We start from the raw sequence: 15763 nt of genomic DNA on the forward strand, positions 1-15763 counted from the left end.
TGACAGTGAAGGGATTCGAACCCTTGCCTCCGAAGAGACTGGTGCCTAAAACCAGCGCCATAGACCACTCGGCCACACTATCATTGTTGTTATTGTGCCCTAAGGTTTTTATATAGCAGATTCTTCATGGGACTCTTCTAGATGGGAATTCGTGTTTCTTTTTTTTAAATGTTGGTTACGAAATCCTTTACAACTTAAACTTGTTCCTCTATCTGTTGCACTCAACGAATTTTCCTCCATTGCACTGGCCCGTAAGGGGATCCAACTCATGACCTCCGCATTATTAGCACGGCGCTCTAACCAACTAAGCTAACAGGCCTCACATCGATACTCGGCCAAGAACGATAACAAATCGTTAATACACAATCAAATGTAGAGATTATGACAGTGAAGGGATTCGAACCCTTGCCTCCGAAGAGACTGGTGCCTAAAACCAGCGCCATAGACCACTCGGCCACACTATCATTGTTGTTATTGTACCCTAAGGTTTTTACATAGCAGATTCTTCATGGGACTCTTCTAGATGAGAATTCGTGTTTCTTTATTTTAAATGTTGGTTACGAAATCCTTTACAACTTAAACTTGTTCCTCTATCTGTTGCACTCAACGACTTTTCCTCCATTGCACTGGCCCGTAAGAGGATCGAACTCATGACCTCCGCGTTATTAGCACGGCGCTCTAACCAACTGAGCTAACAGGCCTCACATCGATATTTGGCCAAGAACGATAAAAAATCGTTAATACACAATCAAATGTAGAGATTATGACAGTGAAGGGATTCGAACCCTTGCCTTCGAATAGACTGGTGCCTAAAACCAGCGCCATAGACCACTCGGCCACACTATCATGTTTGTTATAGTGCTCTAAGGTTTCCATGAACTGAGCTAACAGGCCTCATATCGATATTTGGCTAAGAACGATAAAAAATCGTTAAAACACAATCAAATGTAGAGATTATGACAGTGAAGGGATTCGAACCCTTGCCTCCGAAGAGACTGGTGCCTAAAACCAGCGCCATAGACCACTCGGCCACACTATCATTGTTGTTATTGTACCCTAAGGTTTTTACATAGCAGATTCTTCATGGGACTCTTCTAGATGAGAATTCGTGTTTCTTTATTTTAAATGTTGGTTACGAAATCCTTTACAACTTAAACTTGTTCCTCTATCTGTTGCACTCAACGACTTTTCCTCCATTGCACTGGCCCGTAAGAGGATCGAACTCATGACCTCCGCGTTATTAGCACGGCGCTCTAACCAACTGAGCTAACAGGCCTCACATCGATATTTGGCCAAGAACGATAAAAAATCGTTAATACACAATCAAATGTAGAGATTATGACAGTGAAGGGATTCGAACCCTTGCCTTCGAATAGACTGGTGCCTAAAACCAGCGCCATAGACCACTCGGCCACACTATCATGTTTGTTATAGTGCTCTAAGGTTTCCATGAACTGAGCTAACAGGCCTCATATCGATATTTGGCTAAGAACGATAAAAAATCGTTAAAACACAATCAAATGTAGAGATTATGACAGTGAAGGGATTCGAACCCTTGCCTCCGAAGAGACTGGTGCCTAAAACCAGCGCCATAGACCACTCGGCCACACTATCATTGTTGTTATTGTGCCCTAAGGTTTTTACATAGCAGATTCTTCATGGGACTCTTCTAGATTGGAATTCGTGTTTCTTTTTTTTAAATGTTGGTTACGTAATCCTTTACAACTTAAACTTGTTCCTCTATCTTTTGCACTCAACGACTTTTCCTCCATTACACTGGCCCGTAAGAGGATCGAACTCATGACCTCCGCGTTATTAGCACGGCGCTCTAACCAACTGAGCTAACAGGCCTCACATCAATACTCGGCCAAGAGCGATACAAAATCGTTAATACACAATCAAATGTAGAGATTATGACAGTGAAGGGATTCGAACCCTTGCCTCCGAAGAGACTGGTGCCTAAAACCAGCGCTATAGACCACTCGGCCACACTATCATTATTGGTATCGTGCCCCAAGGTTTTTACATAGCAGTTTCTTCATGGGACTCTTCTATATGGGATTTCGTGTTTCTTTATTTTAAATGTTGGTTACAAAATCCTCTACAACTGAAACTTGTTCCTCTATCTGTTGCACTCAACGACTTTTCCTCTATTCCACTGACCCGTAAGAGGATCAAACTTATGACCTCCGCGTTATTAGCACGGCGCTCTAACCAACTGAGCTAACAGGTCTCATATCGATAATCGGCCAAGAACGAGAAAAAATCGTTAATACACAATCAAACGTAGAGATTATGACAGTGAAGGGATTCGAAACCTTGCTTCCGAAGAGACTGGTGCCTAAAACCAGCGCCATAGACCACTCGGCCACACTATCATGTTTGTTATAGTGTCCTAAGGTTTTTACATAGCAGATTCTTCATGGGACTCTTCTAGATGCGAATTCGTGTTTCTTTTTTTCTAATGTTGATTACTACATCCTTAACAACTTAAACGTGTTCCTCTATATGTTGTACTCAACGACGTTTCCTCCATTGCACTGGCCCGTAAGAGAATCGAACTCATGACCTCCGCGTTATTAGCACGGCGCCCTAACCAACTGAGCTAACAGGCCTCACATCGATACTCGGCCAAGAACGATAAAAAATCGTTAATACACAATCAAATGTAGAGATTATGACCGGTAAGGGATTCGAACCCTTGCCTCCGAAGAGACTGGTGCCTAAAACCAGCGCTATAGACCACTCGGCCACTCTATCATTATTGGTATCGTGCCCTAAGGTTTTTACATAGCAGATTCTTCATGGGACTCTTCTATATGGGATTTCGTGTTTCTTTATTTTAAATGTTAGTTACGAAATCCTGTACAACTGAAACTTGTTCCTCTATCTGTTGCACTCAACGACTTTTCCTCTATTGCACTGACCCGTAAGAGGATCGAACTTATGACCTCCGCGTTATTAGCACGGCGCTCTAACTAACTGAGCTAACAGGCCTCACATCGATACTCGGCCAAGAACGATAAAAAATCGTTAATACACAATCAAATGTAGAGATTATGACAGTGAAGGGATTCGAACTCTTGCCTCCGAAGAGACTGGTGCCTAAAACCAGCGCCATAGACCACTCGGCCACACTATCATGATTGTTATTGTGCCCTAAGGTTTATACATAGCAGATTCTTCATGGGTGTGCGGCGGCACTAAATGCGCGTCGCTAGAGTTTTAGATTTTAAATGAAAAGATAAGTTTGCCACTAAATCGCTTCAAAGGTTTTTATTGTCGACAAGACAGAGAGTGACTTTCGCCAAGTTGCCAGCGAGGCGAGATACAATTAACTGTGTCGCGAGAAAACAAATGATGAAACAAGAAAAGGATTGTGGAATACGGGCCTCAGGTATAAGGGAGGTATTAGGGGGCAAGATAAGGAACGATGGCGGGGATCATTTCGCGGAAGCCCCATCTGACCCGGCGGGGAGAATCGGGCTGTCCGTCACATTGCCGGCCCTGTTTTCAGTGGTGAAAACATCTTCTGGATCATCCGCCTCGAGTAAACAAAGTTTGTGTGCTGAACGGATGTAGCGGGTCGTTTTCGACTTGATGTCGGAAAGAGTTTTTCGGCTCTTTTTGCCAGGTACAGCGCGAGTGACTTCTACTTCGGCGGACCGGACAGCTCCATCGGCACCAGCTTCTACACGAACAATTCGGCCGATTGGCCAAGTGCTTCTCTTCGGGTTGGGCATTTCCATGAGGACGACATCTCCGACAGCTAGGTTTCGCCGTGGGCGGAGCCATTTTGTCCGTTCGATTAGAGACGGGAGGTACTCGCGCATCCAGCGATTCCAGACGTGGTTGACGATCTCCTGCGCGTCCATCAACCGCCGCTTGCTGAGCAACTGCGGTTGAGCGTCGAAGTCGGAGTGCAGTTGAATGTTTGGCCGTCCATGAAGAAAATGATTAGGGGTAAGAGCGTCGACTTCGGTAGGATCGCTGCTCACCGGGGTCAATGGACGGGCGTTCAGCAAAGCTTCGACACCGGTCATGACGGTAGACAGCACCTCTTGAGTGACGACTCGCTCCTTTAATACAATTCGCATGGCGAGCTTGGCGGACTTGATCATCCGCTCCCATGACCCGCCGAAATGAGGCGAAGCGGGAGGGCTAAATCGCCATTCGATGTTTCGATCAGCCATATATTTGCCAACGCTTCCGGATTCCATTGAGCGATCGCATCCCGGATCTCTTGTTCGCCAGCCACTAGATTGGTTCCGTTATCGCTGTAACAGACAAGAGGAACTCCACGGCGGTCTGTAAAACGGGAAAACGCCATCATGAACGAATCAAGGTCCATGGAATCAGCCAGTTCAAGGTGGACGGCTCGACAATCCAGGCAAGTAAACATGACTCCGTACCGCTTCAGAGTCCGTCGGAGCATGGAGACGTACAACGGACCGAAGTAGTCGATTCCGACGTGAGAAAACGGCCACTGGTGTGTTTTAATTCTGCTGGCCGGCAACGGACCAATGAGTGGACACACTGGTTGGCTGTCGCGTCGCTTGCAATCGAAGCAGGGACGAATCACTCTCTTGATGGTGGCCCGCGGCTGCAGAACATGATACGTCGCCCGGAGGTTATGTAACAAACGCTCCGTTTTTGCGTGAGTCAGTCGATGGTGGAGGTCGAGAATGATCATCGTCGCCAGCTGGCTGTCGGAAGACAAGACGATGGGATGTTTTGTGTCTTCAGGGAGACAAGCATGTTGAATCCGGCCACCTACCCGGATAATTCCGGAAGCATCTATAAAGGGGGTCAACGTGGCCAGCTTGGATGTGACTGGCACGGGTTTTCCTTTGCGTAAAAAACGAATCTCTACGGCAAAATGATGTTCCTGATCGACCCGAATCAATAATGTTTGGGCATCACGCAATTCCGGAGCTGTGAGCCATCGAGATAACGGGATGACACACTTTTTCAGCGAAAGAGAATGATTCCGAAGGAAGCGCAGCTGCCAGGCGACGATCCTTTTGATTTTGATGAAGTCGGAAGAACGTTGAATCAACTCGAAAATGGGATGAGGCGTCGGAACTCGAATAGAACCAATCCATTTGGCGGGTGAGACTTCCGGGTCGTCATTTGCCGGCTCGGCAATGTTCATCGGTGGCGGCCAGGCCATTTCAGGCATCAATAAAAAATCAGGGCCGCGAAACCAGCGATGTTGGGTGGTGAAGAAGGCAGCGGACACACCTCGGGATCCGTCGTCGGCGGGATTAAGCTCACCGGGGACGTGACGCCATTGAGTCGCTTCACTTTTATCCAGAATGTCTGTCACTCGATGGGCGACAAAGGCGTGGTATTTACACGTTTTCGAGTGTATCCATTGTAGCACTGTCTGTGAATCGCACCAATAATAAACGGCGGATGCCATCGGGCCAAGATCCTTGATGACGGTGGCACATAATTGGGCGCCGAGAACTGCGCCTTGAAGTTCCAGCCGCGGAATTGACAGTTGGCGGAGAGGCGCGACTCTTGATTTTGCCATAATCAGAGTGAGGCCAACGTGGGATTCGCTGTACGACGCGCGAAGAAATACGCAAGCGGCAAATCCTAATTCCGAGGCATCCGTGAAGACGTGCAGTTGATATTCTGACGGCAGGGTCGATCGACGAAAGCATCGGGGAATCTTCAGGGTTGAGATGGCGGGAAGGTCAGCGACCCACCGCTTCCAAACATCGAGAAGGGCCTGTGGGAGCTGATCGTCCCATTCGACTCCGGATCGCCAGATATCTTGCATTAAGATTTTTGCCACCATCACGATTGGAACAAGAAATCCTAATGGATCGAAGATCGAGGCAATCTCTTGCAGGACTTGCCTCTTCGTTTTGACATCGAGTCGGGTGTTGGAGTTAAACATAAAGGCGTCGTGCTGGCAATCCCAAAGAATTCCGAGAGTGCGCTCGACAGGCAAAGGATCGGTGGTGATATCCAGCGCTCTTGCTCGATCAGCCTGATTGACAGAGGCCAACACGGGACGGGACGATGACATCCATTGCACCATGTTGAATCCTCCGTGCTTGAGAAGATCAGTTACTTCCTGGCGCTGGGCGATGGCTTCAGCTTCCGTATCGGCTGAATCCAGATAATTATCTACGTAGATGTTCTTCAATACTTTCTCCGCGGCTCCTGGGTATTGGGGTCCAAAGTCTTCGGCAGTCCGTCGCAGAGCATAAATGCAACTTGTCTGTGAGGAGACAGCTCCGAAGACGTGAACGGTCATCTGAAATGTTTGTGGGTCTTCCGTGCTGCCTGGTTCTCTCCAGATAAATCGCAATAATGATTGTTGATGTTCCGGCACTTGTACCTGATGGTACATTTTCTGAATGTCGCCAGAAATTGCACATGGGTGCAACCGAAAGCGCAATAATACTCCGATGAGAGAAGTAAGTAAATCCGGACCCTTGTACAGCTCTTCATTTAATGATGTGCCGCGGAAGCGCGCCGACGGATTGAAAACTACCCGAACTTTTCCGGGCTTGCTTGCCGCTGTGACTCCATGGTGCGGCAGATACCATACATGGCCGCGAGTGAAAGGAGAGTTGGGGTCGACTAGTTTTGCATGGCCGGCCGCGATGTACTCGTTGACGACGGCCGCATAACTCTTAGCAAACGCCGGATCCTTTTTAAAGCGGCGCTCCAATGACGCGAAATGACGGAAGGCGACTTCAGCGTTGTTCGGAAGATTTAATTCCGGATTCTTTAACATCAATCCGACTTCGTAGCGCTCGCCAGTGTGCCGGATGGTGTCTTGGAGAATGCGAAGCGCTTTTTGATCATCGGGTGGTAGGTTTTGATGAGAAGAAAGTCCGACGCCGTACGATTCCGTTCTCCAGAACCGCTGGACAGCTTCATTTAAGAACTCGTCGGATTGTTGACGTGAAATGTGCATAACTGACATGGGCCGATAAGTTTGTCGCTTCAGAAGTGACTCTGGAACGGGACCTGCGATGCTCCATCCAAAATGAGTTAAGATTCCGTCTGGTGCTTCGGTTCCGTCGGGTGGACTGCGATGCTCCAGTACATCATGGACGCGCATAACGTCTCTGCCTATGAGGATGGTCACGTTGTTGGTGTCGATATGCGGCAGGTCCACGTCTTGAAGATAGCCCCATTCACGCTTTGTGACTGGCCATTCAATCTGCTGGGCGTTGATGTTAAGCTTGGGAACAGAAAACGCCTTTTTTACAGGAAACGATCGGCTTCCGTCTCTTGATTGGATGTTGAACTTAACTTTCTTCATTTTGATGGTCGGGTCGTCTCCATGAAACGTTCCTAGCTTTATCATTTCTTCATCGCCGTCGAGGTCGAGCTGTTCTGAAGCGCGATCTAAAATCAAAGTCGTTTGGCTTCCCGGATCGAGGAATCCAAACGTTTCTAATGTTTTTCCGTCCGCTTCGAGGGTGACCGGTACTATTTGCATTACCGTGCATGATTCGTCGTCGTCGACGGAGACTGTCGCTACATTTAAGGGTAGCGTGACTGTCTTCTCTGGTTTTAGGATTGATTTTGGTTCTGTTGGGGCCAAGCGCGGAGCGTCGTGTAACAATGAGTGATGCGGTTGACCGCAATTGTTGATGATGCATTTCTTCCGGCTTGTGCAGTCCTTGCTCATGTGTCCTTTGCTTAAGCATCGGAGACAGCATCCATTTTCTTTGATGATTTTTATTCTTTCTTCGAGCGACATTTCAACGAAGGTTTTGCACTGTCCCAGGCGGTGGTCGCCTTTGCATAGGAGGCAAATAAGCTTCTTTGGAGGCGCCTCCGCTTGCTGCGCCGTCTTCGTTTTTGACGATGATGATCCGCCGGAGGTCGCTGGATGCGTGACTGCGTTTATAGTCGGTGAAAAACCGGATTTGTTGTCGGGCTGCCGGCCCGGTTTTGATCCGCTTTTCGGTTTTGCTGGCGTGATTGGTGTAAGAGAAATCTGACTGTGCTTTGCCATCATTTCGCCTTTGACGAACTTGCTGAACCAGGTAGCAAAGTCTTGGAGTGTTTGACTGACAGGGTGATTCTTCACGATTTGTCTCCCCCACCTGCTTTGTACCTCGGAAGGGAGCTTGGTTACGATGATGTCCAAAAGGCCGGATGATTTTAATTCGTGTTGGTAGCCGCCGCTTCTCAGCGAGGCTACTGCCCCATTTACAGCTTGCGAAAATTTCAATAACGCCTTGTAATCATTCGCGCTTACTCGCTGGAGCTGAATTAGGGACTGAATGTACGTCCTCGACACGATCTGGGGATGTCCGTATGTTGATTCCAGCTCTTGCAATGCCTCTTGGTACAAAGCCAGACTGCTTAACGAATCACCAAGTCCGTCTCGTATTTCGCTGGTCAGACAGCGCTTGAGAATGGCCATTTTTTGAGTCGTTGTCAGACTGGAATTATCATGAACCAAATCACGAAAAATGGTGATAAAGTCTTGCCAATTCTTTGGGTCGCCGTCAAACGGCTTGAGGTCCATCTTCGGAAGACGAAAGACGGAATGCGCCGATCCATGAATTCCTGGCGGTTGTCGATCCTCTTTGCCATCGAGATTGAACGACCAATTGTTTGCATCGCTATCTTTGTCTTGATGAGGCGCCTGATACGACTGTACTGATTCCGCGCCGATTGAAACGTCATCTTCCGTGTAAGGTGGCGGACCGGAACCTCGGTTGCCCGCGGAGGCTGGTGGTTTCTTGGGTCTTGCTCCTTGGTGCTGTCTATGTGATTCCGTGTTGTGCGCTTCTTTGTTGGTGGATGTCGCCTCATTATGTTGCGCAAAGCGCTCGTCGACGGCGGACCTAAATTTGTCCCAGTCGCTTTCTTTTTCCCGTTCGTACCGATACTTTTCAGTCTGACGGGCGAGTTTTTCTTCTTCCAGTTCTCTTTTTTGTTTTTCGATGTCGCCCCGTAAGGACTTTTCCAGCTTGATGCGGTTTGCCATTTCTGCATCCTGGGTCTGCTTCCATTGATTCATCTGTAGCCGGAGGTTTTGTAATTCTTCTGTCAATGCTGCGGTGGCGGCATTGTCTTCTTTTTCAGGACCGGCTTTTTCTTTCGCTGCCATGTCTGTCTGTAGCTGTTGCAATCTTCTTTCTAAATCTTCTCTCGCCAATCTTTCGTCATCCAGACGCTGTCTTAAATCATCTTCGTATTCAATGTCGGACGGCAAATCGCGTATTTCACTGATTGAAGCTGAGCCTTGGTCGTCGAAGGGATTTTCTGGTTGCTGAAAGGCTCTAGGATGGTTTGGGTCGAGCCACGTCGTGTTGCTCCGGATGCTTTGCCTGCTTCGATCGGATGGATTGCTGGGCACGGCTGAAGGTGGTCGATTGACCGTGCGGATGTACTCGTCGATACGTCCATAATAGGTTGCGGTGACGTTTTCCAGCTGGATGATCCAGTCCTCGGATGGTACATGATCTAGGTCGTTCGACTGGCGATACAAATTGTGGGCTCTTGTGCATTCTTCCAGCTGGGTGGCCAGCTCTTTTCTTAAGAACTTCACTTCTGTTCTGCTACCGCCTTCTGCCATGTGTTTTTTGATCCTTTTTGTGAGATTCGTCAGCCTTCTTTTTTCATTCGACCTAAGTTGCTTCCTCGTTCTAGCTTCAAACAATGGCGGGAAATCTTCGTGATGCTCGGTCTGATTATCCGCGTTGCGACTTGGCGGCCTGCTTGGTGCTTCCGCCATGATGAGATGAAAAGATCTTCGGAATAATAATGAATGATGGGCGACAAAAGACCAACCAAGCGCTGGACCAATGAGCCTTGCGACTTAGGACCAAGCACCCTAGGACTATTTATGCCGACTACCTAGTAGCGAGACCAACCAAGCACTGGACCAATGGACCTTGCGGCCTAGGACCAAGCACCCTAGGACTACACCGACTTGGCAGTTTTCTGAGACGCGAAATTTATTGCTCGGGGACCTCTTCGCTGATTTGAAGAATAAATTCGTCTTCCTGCTGGAGAGAGTTTGGAGATATGGCCAGCTGTTGACTACTGCTGGGCTGAACTGGGGTCTTCTTCTTTTTATCGGCTATCAGTTGACGCCAAATTCTTTCCGCTTCTTCAATCGCTGCTTTCTTTCTTTCGGCTGCGCCTCTGGCTTCTTGTTGGTTTTCCGCCAAAAAACAAGCTTCCACTTCTCTACGCTCTGCAATCTGGGCTTCTCGCTTTTCGTTCCTTCTTGCTTCGTGCCCGGCGGCTTAGACGGCCCTACTGATTGGACTGTTACGATTGCGCGGCAGTTTTGTACAATAGGCCCCGTGGCCGCTCGATTAAAGACAAAAGGACGAAAATGTGGAATGCACAGCGATGAATGAAAAAGAAAAGACGGGAGAGAGAGCAAAATTGCTAAACACGCGCGCTTCGATACGCGACTACAAAGAGACACGCGCGGGGTGTGGGGAAAAATTTCGTGCTGGACACGAGCGGCCTGTCTGGTTTTTTACACGAGGCAAAAAAATGTCTACTGTTAGCTACTCAGGGACAAATATGCACACGGGATAATTACAGGGCCTATCAATGAACAAGCGCGAATAGTTTTTTTTTCAAATTTTTCTGAAAAATATTTCTCCCTTATTTATTTGGACTGTCTAGATAATCAAATAGTTTAACCACGCCTATCGCAATTTTACAACAGGGAATAATTAAACAGGTGTAATACTTGACGAATGACTACCGAACGCGTTACGGGAAGCGTCAACGCCGTCGTGTTACAAATACTATGACAATCGGGAGCACCTTAAAAAGGTGTCGATACAAAAAAGAATAACCGGGAATACTATTTGCTTACCAGAAACGCAAAAGAACGATAAGATGCCACGGGTTTACTCGGATAACAGTTTGCGGACTGGGGGGCAAATTCGGGAAACCGCACGAGGGACGCCACGAGAAGCTCCGATTTTCTTTCAAATGCACCAGGTGTGCATCAGATTTTCACGATTTAGATTCGAGTTCGAATGCAAGGTCGATGCACCAAATGTGCGGCGGCACTAAATGCGCGTCGCTAGAGTTTTAGATTTTAAATGAAAAGATAAGTTTGCCACTAAATCGCTTCAAAGGTTTTTATTGTCGACAAGACAGAGAGTGACTTTCGCCAAGTTGCCAGCGAGGCGAGATACAATTAACTGTGTCGCGAGAAAACAAATGATGAAACAAGAAAAGGATTGTGGAATACGGGCCTCAGGTATAAGGGAGGTATTAGGGGGCAAGATAAGGGACGATGGCGGGGATCATTTTGCGGAAGCCCCATCTGACCCGGCGGGGAGAATCGGGCTGTCCGTCACAATGGGACTCTTCTAGATGCGAATTAGTGTTTCTTTTTTTTTAATGTTGATTACTACATCCTTAACAACTTAAACTTGTTCCTCTATATGTTGTTCTCAACGACGTTTCCTCCATTGCACTGGCCCGTAAGAGGATCGAACTCATGACCTCCGCGTTATTAGCACGGCGCTCTTACCAACTGAGCTAACAGGCCTCACATCGATACTCGGCCAAGAACGATAAAAAATCGTTAATACACAATCAAATGTAGAGATTATGACTGTGAAGGGATTCGAACCCTTGCCTCCGAAGAGACTGGTGCCTTAAACCAGCGCCAAAGACCACTCGGCCACACTATCATTATTGGTATCGTGCCCTAAGGTTTTTACATAGCAGATTCTTCATTCGACTCTTCTATATGGGATTTCGTGTTTCTTTATTTTAAATGTTGGTTACGAAATCCTGTACAAATGAAACTTGTTCCTCAATCTGTTGCACTCAACGACTTTTCCTCCATTCCACTGTCCCGTAAGAGGATCGAATTCATGACGTCCGCGTTATTAGCACGGCGCTCTAACCAACTGAGCTAACAGGCCTCATATCGATACTCGGCCAAGAACGATAAAAAATCGTTAATACACAATCAAATGTAGAGATTATGACAGTGAAGGGATTCGAACCCTTGCCTCCGAAGAGACTGGTGCCTAAAACCAGCGCCATAGACCACTCGGCCACACTATCATTATTGGTTTCGTGCCCTAAGGTTTTTACATAGCAGATTCTTCATGGGACTCTTCTATATGGGATTTCGTGTTTCTTTATTTTAAATGTTGGTTACGAAATCCTGTACTACTTAAACTTGTTCCTCTAACTGTTGCACTCAACGAATTTTCCTCCATTACACTGGCCCGTAAGAGGATCGAACTCATGACCTCCGCGTTATTAGCACGGCGCTCTAACCAACTGAGCTAACAGGCCTCATCCCGAAACTCGGCCAAGAACGATAAAAAATCGTTAATACACAATCAAATGTAGAGATTATAACAGTGAAGGGATTCGAACCCTTGCCTCCGAAGAGACTGGTGCCTTTAACCAGCGCCATAGACCACTCGGCCACACTATCATGGTTGTTATTGTGCCCTAAGGTTTTCACATAGCAGATTCTTCATGGGACTCTTCTAGATGGAAATTCATGTTTCTTTTTTTTTAAATGTTGGTTACGAAATCCTTTGCAATTTAAACTTGTTCGTCTATCTGTTGCACTCAAATTCTTTTCCTCCATTGCACTGGCCCGCAAGAGGATCGAACTCATGACCTCCGCGTTATTAGCACGGCGCTCTAACCAACTGAGCTAACAGGCCTCACATCGATACTCGGCCAAGAACGATAAAAAATCGTTAATACACAATCAAATGAAGAGATTATGACATTGAAGGGATTTGAACCTTTGCCTCAGAAGAGACTGGTGCCTAAAACCAGCGCCATAGACCACTCGGCCACACTATAATGGATGTTATCGTGCCCCAAGGTTTTTACATAGCAGATTCTTCATGGGACTCTTCTATATGGGATTTCGTGTTTCTTTATTTTAAATGTTGGTTACGAAATCCTGTACCACTTAAACTTGTTCCTCTATCTGTTGCACTCAACGAATTTTCCTCCATTTCACTGGCACGTAAGAGGATCGAACTCATGACCTCCGCGTTATTAGCACGGCGCTCTAACCAACTGAGCTAACAGGCCTCATTCCGAAGCTCGGCCAAGAACGATAAAAAATCGTTAATACACAATCAAATGTAGAGATTATGACAGTGAAGGGATTCGAACCCTTGCCTCCGAAGAGACTGGTGCCTTTAACCAGCGCCATAGACCACTCAGCCACACTATCATGGTTGTTATTGTGCCCTAAGGTTTTCACATTGCAGATTCTTCATGGGACTCTTCTAGATGGAAATTCATGTTTCTTTTTTTTTAAATGTTGGTTACGAAATCCTTTACAATTTAAACTTGTTCGTCTATCTGTTGCACTCAACTTCTTTTCCTCCATTGCACTGGCCCGTAAGAGGATCGAACTCATGACCTCCGCGTTATTAGCACGGCGCTCTAACCAACTGAGCTAACAGGCCTCACATCGATACTCGGCCAAGAACTATAAAAAATCGTTAATACACAATCAAATGAAGAGATTGTGACAGTGAAGGGATTTGAACCCTTGCCTCAGAAGAGACTGGTGCCTAAAACCAGCGCCATAGACCACTCGGCCACACTATAATGGATGTTATCGTGCCCCAAGGTTTTTACATAGCAGATTCTTCATGGGACTCTTCTTTATGGGATTTCGTGTTTCTTTATTTTAAATGTTGGTTACGAAATCCTGTACAACTGAAACTTGTTCCTCTATCTGTTGCACTCAACGACTTTTCCTCTATTGCACTGTCCCGTTAGAGGATCGAACTCATGACCTCCGCGTTATTAGCACGGCGCTCTAACCAACTGAGCTAACAGGCCTCATATCGATAATCGGCCAAGAACGATAAAAAATCGATAATACACAATCAAACGTAGAGATTATGACAGTGAAGGGATTCGAACCCTTGCCTCCGAAGAGACTGTTGCCTAAAACCAGCGCCATAGACCACTCGGCCACACTATCATGTTTTTTATAGTGCCCTAAGGTTTTTACATAGCAGATTCTTCATGGGACTCTTCTAGATGTGAATGCGTGTTTCTTTTTTTTAATGTTGATTACGACATCCTTAACAACTTAAACTTGTTCCTCTATCTGTTGTACTCAATGACGTTTCCTCCATTGCACTGGCCCGTAAGAGGAACGAACTCATGACCTCCGCGTTATTAGCACAGGCGCTCTAACCAACTGAGCTAACAGGCCTCATATCAATACTCGGCCAAGAACGATACAAAATTGTTATGTCTCATGACCTCCGCGTTATTAGCACGGCGCTCTAACCAACTGAGCTAACAGGCCTCACATCGATACTCGGCCAAGAACGATAAAAAATCGTTAACACACAATCAAATGTAGAGATTATGACACTGAAGGGATTCGAACCCTTGCCTCAGAAGAGACTGGTGCCTAAAACCAGCGCCATAGACCACTCGGCCACACTATCATTATTGGTATCGTGCCCTAAGGTTTTTACATAGCAGATTCTTCATGGGACTCTTCTATATGGGATTTCGTGTTTCTTTATTTTAAATGTTGGTTACGAAATCCTGTACAACTGAAACTTGTTCCTCTATCTGTTGCACTCAACGACTTTTCCTCTATTGCACTGGCCCGTAAGAGGATAGAACTCATGACCTTCGCGTTATTAGCACGGCGCTCTAACCAACTGAGCTAACAGGCCTCTTATCGATACTCGGCCAAGAACGATAAAAAATCGTTAATACACAATCAAACGTATCCAAATGTCCTTCCATAGCAGATTCTTCATGGGACTCTTCTATATGGGATATCGTGTTTCTTTATTTTAACAAGCGATCCGCCACTCAAAGAGACCGTTTTGGGGGTTTTTGAATTAGCGAAAATCGTCGCTGGGGGTTCTAAAAATAAACAAATAGATGGGTTTTGTGCAAAATTTTTTCGCTTAGTCGATTGCTAAAAACCGCAATCGCCTAGCTTTTGTAGTTTGGGAGAAATTTAAAAAAAACTGAGAGGGGGTAGCCGAAATTTGGACTTTTTTTTCGTTTTTTTGCAGCAGTTTTCTCATCAACTGCTGCACCTAAAAATGATCCAATTGGTTTAAAATGATGGGATAGCCCGTCTCTTCAAACCATTTTAATGTTTTTTAAATATTCGGCTTAGAAGCCGAGATATTAATGATTGAAATTTTGAAAAAAATTTCCAAAAATTTCTTCGTTTTTTGGCCATGCCGGCCTTCATCCAGTAAGCCACCTAGCGCTCGCGAAAGCAAAATTTCCCCCTCTTTGCCTTTAATGTCTGTTGGGGTGGTCTCCCTCATAACGTCAGCCTACACATATCGAGAGGGGATGGTCACCCCAAGAGACCCTAAAGGCAAAGAGGGGGAAATTTTGCTTTCGCGAGCGCTAGGTGGCTTACGGGATGAAGGCCGGCATGGCCAAAAAACGAAGAAATTTTTGGAAATTTTTTTCAAAATTTCAATTATTAATATCTCGGCTTCTAAGCCGAATATTTAAAAAACATTAAAACAGTTTGAAGAGACGGGCTATCCCATCATTTTAAACCAATTGGATCATTTTTAGGTGCAGCAGTTGATGAGAAAACTGCTGCACAAAAAACGAAAAAAAAGTCCAAATTTCGGCTACCCCCTCTCAGTTTTTTTTAAATATCTCCCAAACTACAAAAGCTAGGCGATTGCGGTTTTTAGCAATCGACTTAGCGAAAAATTTTGCACAAAACCCATCTATTTGTTTATTTTTAGAACCCCCAGCGACGATTTTCGCTAAATCA

The 15763-nt window shown here is 46.2% G+C and overlaps 1 protein-coding gene and 14 non-coding genes across 15 annotated transcripts; all 15 read right to left on the reverse strand.

Moving 5' to 3' along the window:
- Positions 1–82, reverse strand: Trnal-uag. Its single transcript has one exon. It is a non-coding gene; the product is annotated as a tRNA-Leu (tRNA).
- Positions 83–382: 300 nt separating this feature from the next.
- Trnal-uag lies at positions 383–464 on the reverse strand. The gene has a single exon. It is a non-coding gene; the product is annotated as a tRNA-Leu (tRNA).
- A 163-nt stretch (positions 465–627) lies between these two features.
- On the reverse strand, positions 628–701 carry Trnai-aau. The gene has a single exon. It is a non-coding gene; the product is annotated as a tRNA-Ile (tRNA).
- A 63-nt stretch (positions 702–764) lies between these two features.
- On the reverse strand, positions 765–846 carry Trnal-uag. Its single transcript has one exon. It is a non-coding gene; the product is annotated as a tRNA-Leu (tRNA).
- A 111-nt stretch (positions 847–957) lies between these two features.
- On the reverse strand, positions 958–1039 carry Trnal-uag. The gene has a single exon. It is a non-coding gene; the product is annotated as a tRNA-Leu (tRNA).
- A 163-nt stretch (positions 1040–1202) lies between these two features.
- Trnai-aau lies at positions 1203–1276 on the reverse strand. Its single transcript has one exon. It is a non-coding gene; the product is annotated as a tRNA-Ile (tRNA).
- Positions 1277–1339: 63 nt separating this feature from the next.
- Positions 1340–1421, reverse strand: Trnal-uag. The gene has a single exon. It is a non-coding gene; the product is annotated as a tRNA-Leu (tRNA).
- Positions 1422–1532: 111 nt separating this feature from the next.
- Trnal-uag lies at positions 1533–1614 on the reverse strand. The gene has a single exon. It is a non-coding gene; the product is annotated as a tRNA-Leu (tRNA).
- Positions 1615–1777: 163 nt separating this feature from the next.
- Positions 1778–1851, reverse strand: Trnai-aau. The gene has a single exon. It is a non-coding gene; the product is annotated as a tRNA-Ile (tRNA).
- Positions 1852–1914: 63 nt separating this feature from the next.
- Trnal-uag lies at positions 1915–1996 on the reverse strand. The gene has a single exon. It is a non-coding gene; the product is annotated as a tRNA-Leu (tRNA).
- A 2121-nt stretch (positions 1997–4117) lies between these two features.
- Positions 4118–7474, reverse strand: LOC124346685. The gene has a single exon (XM_046798401.1). It carries the CDS (start codon positions 7472–7474, stop codon positions 4118–4120), a length of 3357 nt encoding a protein of 1118 aa, XP_046654357.1.
- Positions 7475–11450: 3976 nt separating this feature from the next.
- On the reverse strand, positions 11451–11524 carry Trnai-aau. The gene has a single exon. It is a non-coding gene; the product is annotated as a tRNA-Ile (tRNA).
- Positions 11525–11969: 445 nt separating this feature from the next.
- On the reverse strand, positions 11970–12051 carry Trnal-uag. The gene has a single exon. It is a non-coding gene; the product is annotated as a tRNA-Leu (tRNA).
- A 163-nt stretch (positions 12052–12214) lies between these two features.
- On the reverse strand, positions 12215–12288 carry Trnai-aau. Its single transcript has one exon. It is a non-coding gene; the product is annotated as a tRNA-Ile (tRNA).
- Positions 12289–13362: 1074 nt separating this feature from the next.
- Positions 13363–13436, reverse strand: Trnai-aau. The gene has a single exon. It is a non-coding gene; the product is annotated as a tRNA-Ile (tRNA).
- Positions 13437–15763: the final 2327 nt, after the last annotated feature.

This window comes from Daphnia pulicaria, chromosome 1, assembly GCF_021234035.1.
Source record: "Daphnia pulicaria isolate SC F1-1A chromosome 1, SC_F0-13Bv2, whole genome shotgun sequence".
NCBI lineage: Eukaryota > Metazoa > Arthropoda > Branchiopoda > Diplostraca > Daphniidae > Daphnia > Daphnia pulicaria.

What these genes read in the sequence shown, in the direction of transcription:
- LOC124346685 (XM_046798401.1), bottom strand. Translation starts at nt 7,474, where the DNA reads ATGCAAATAGTACCGGTCACCCTCGAAGCGGACGGAAAAACATTAGAA.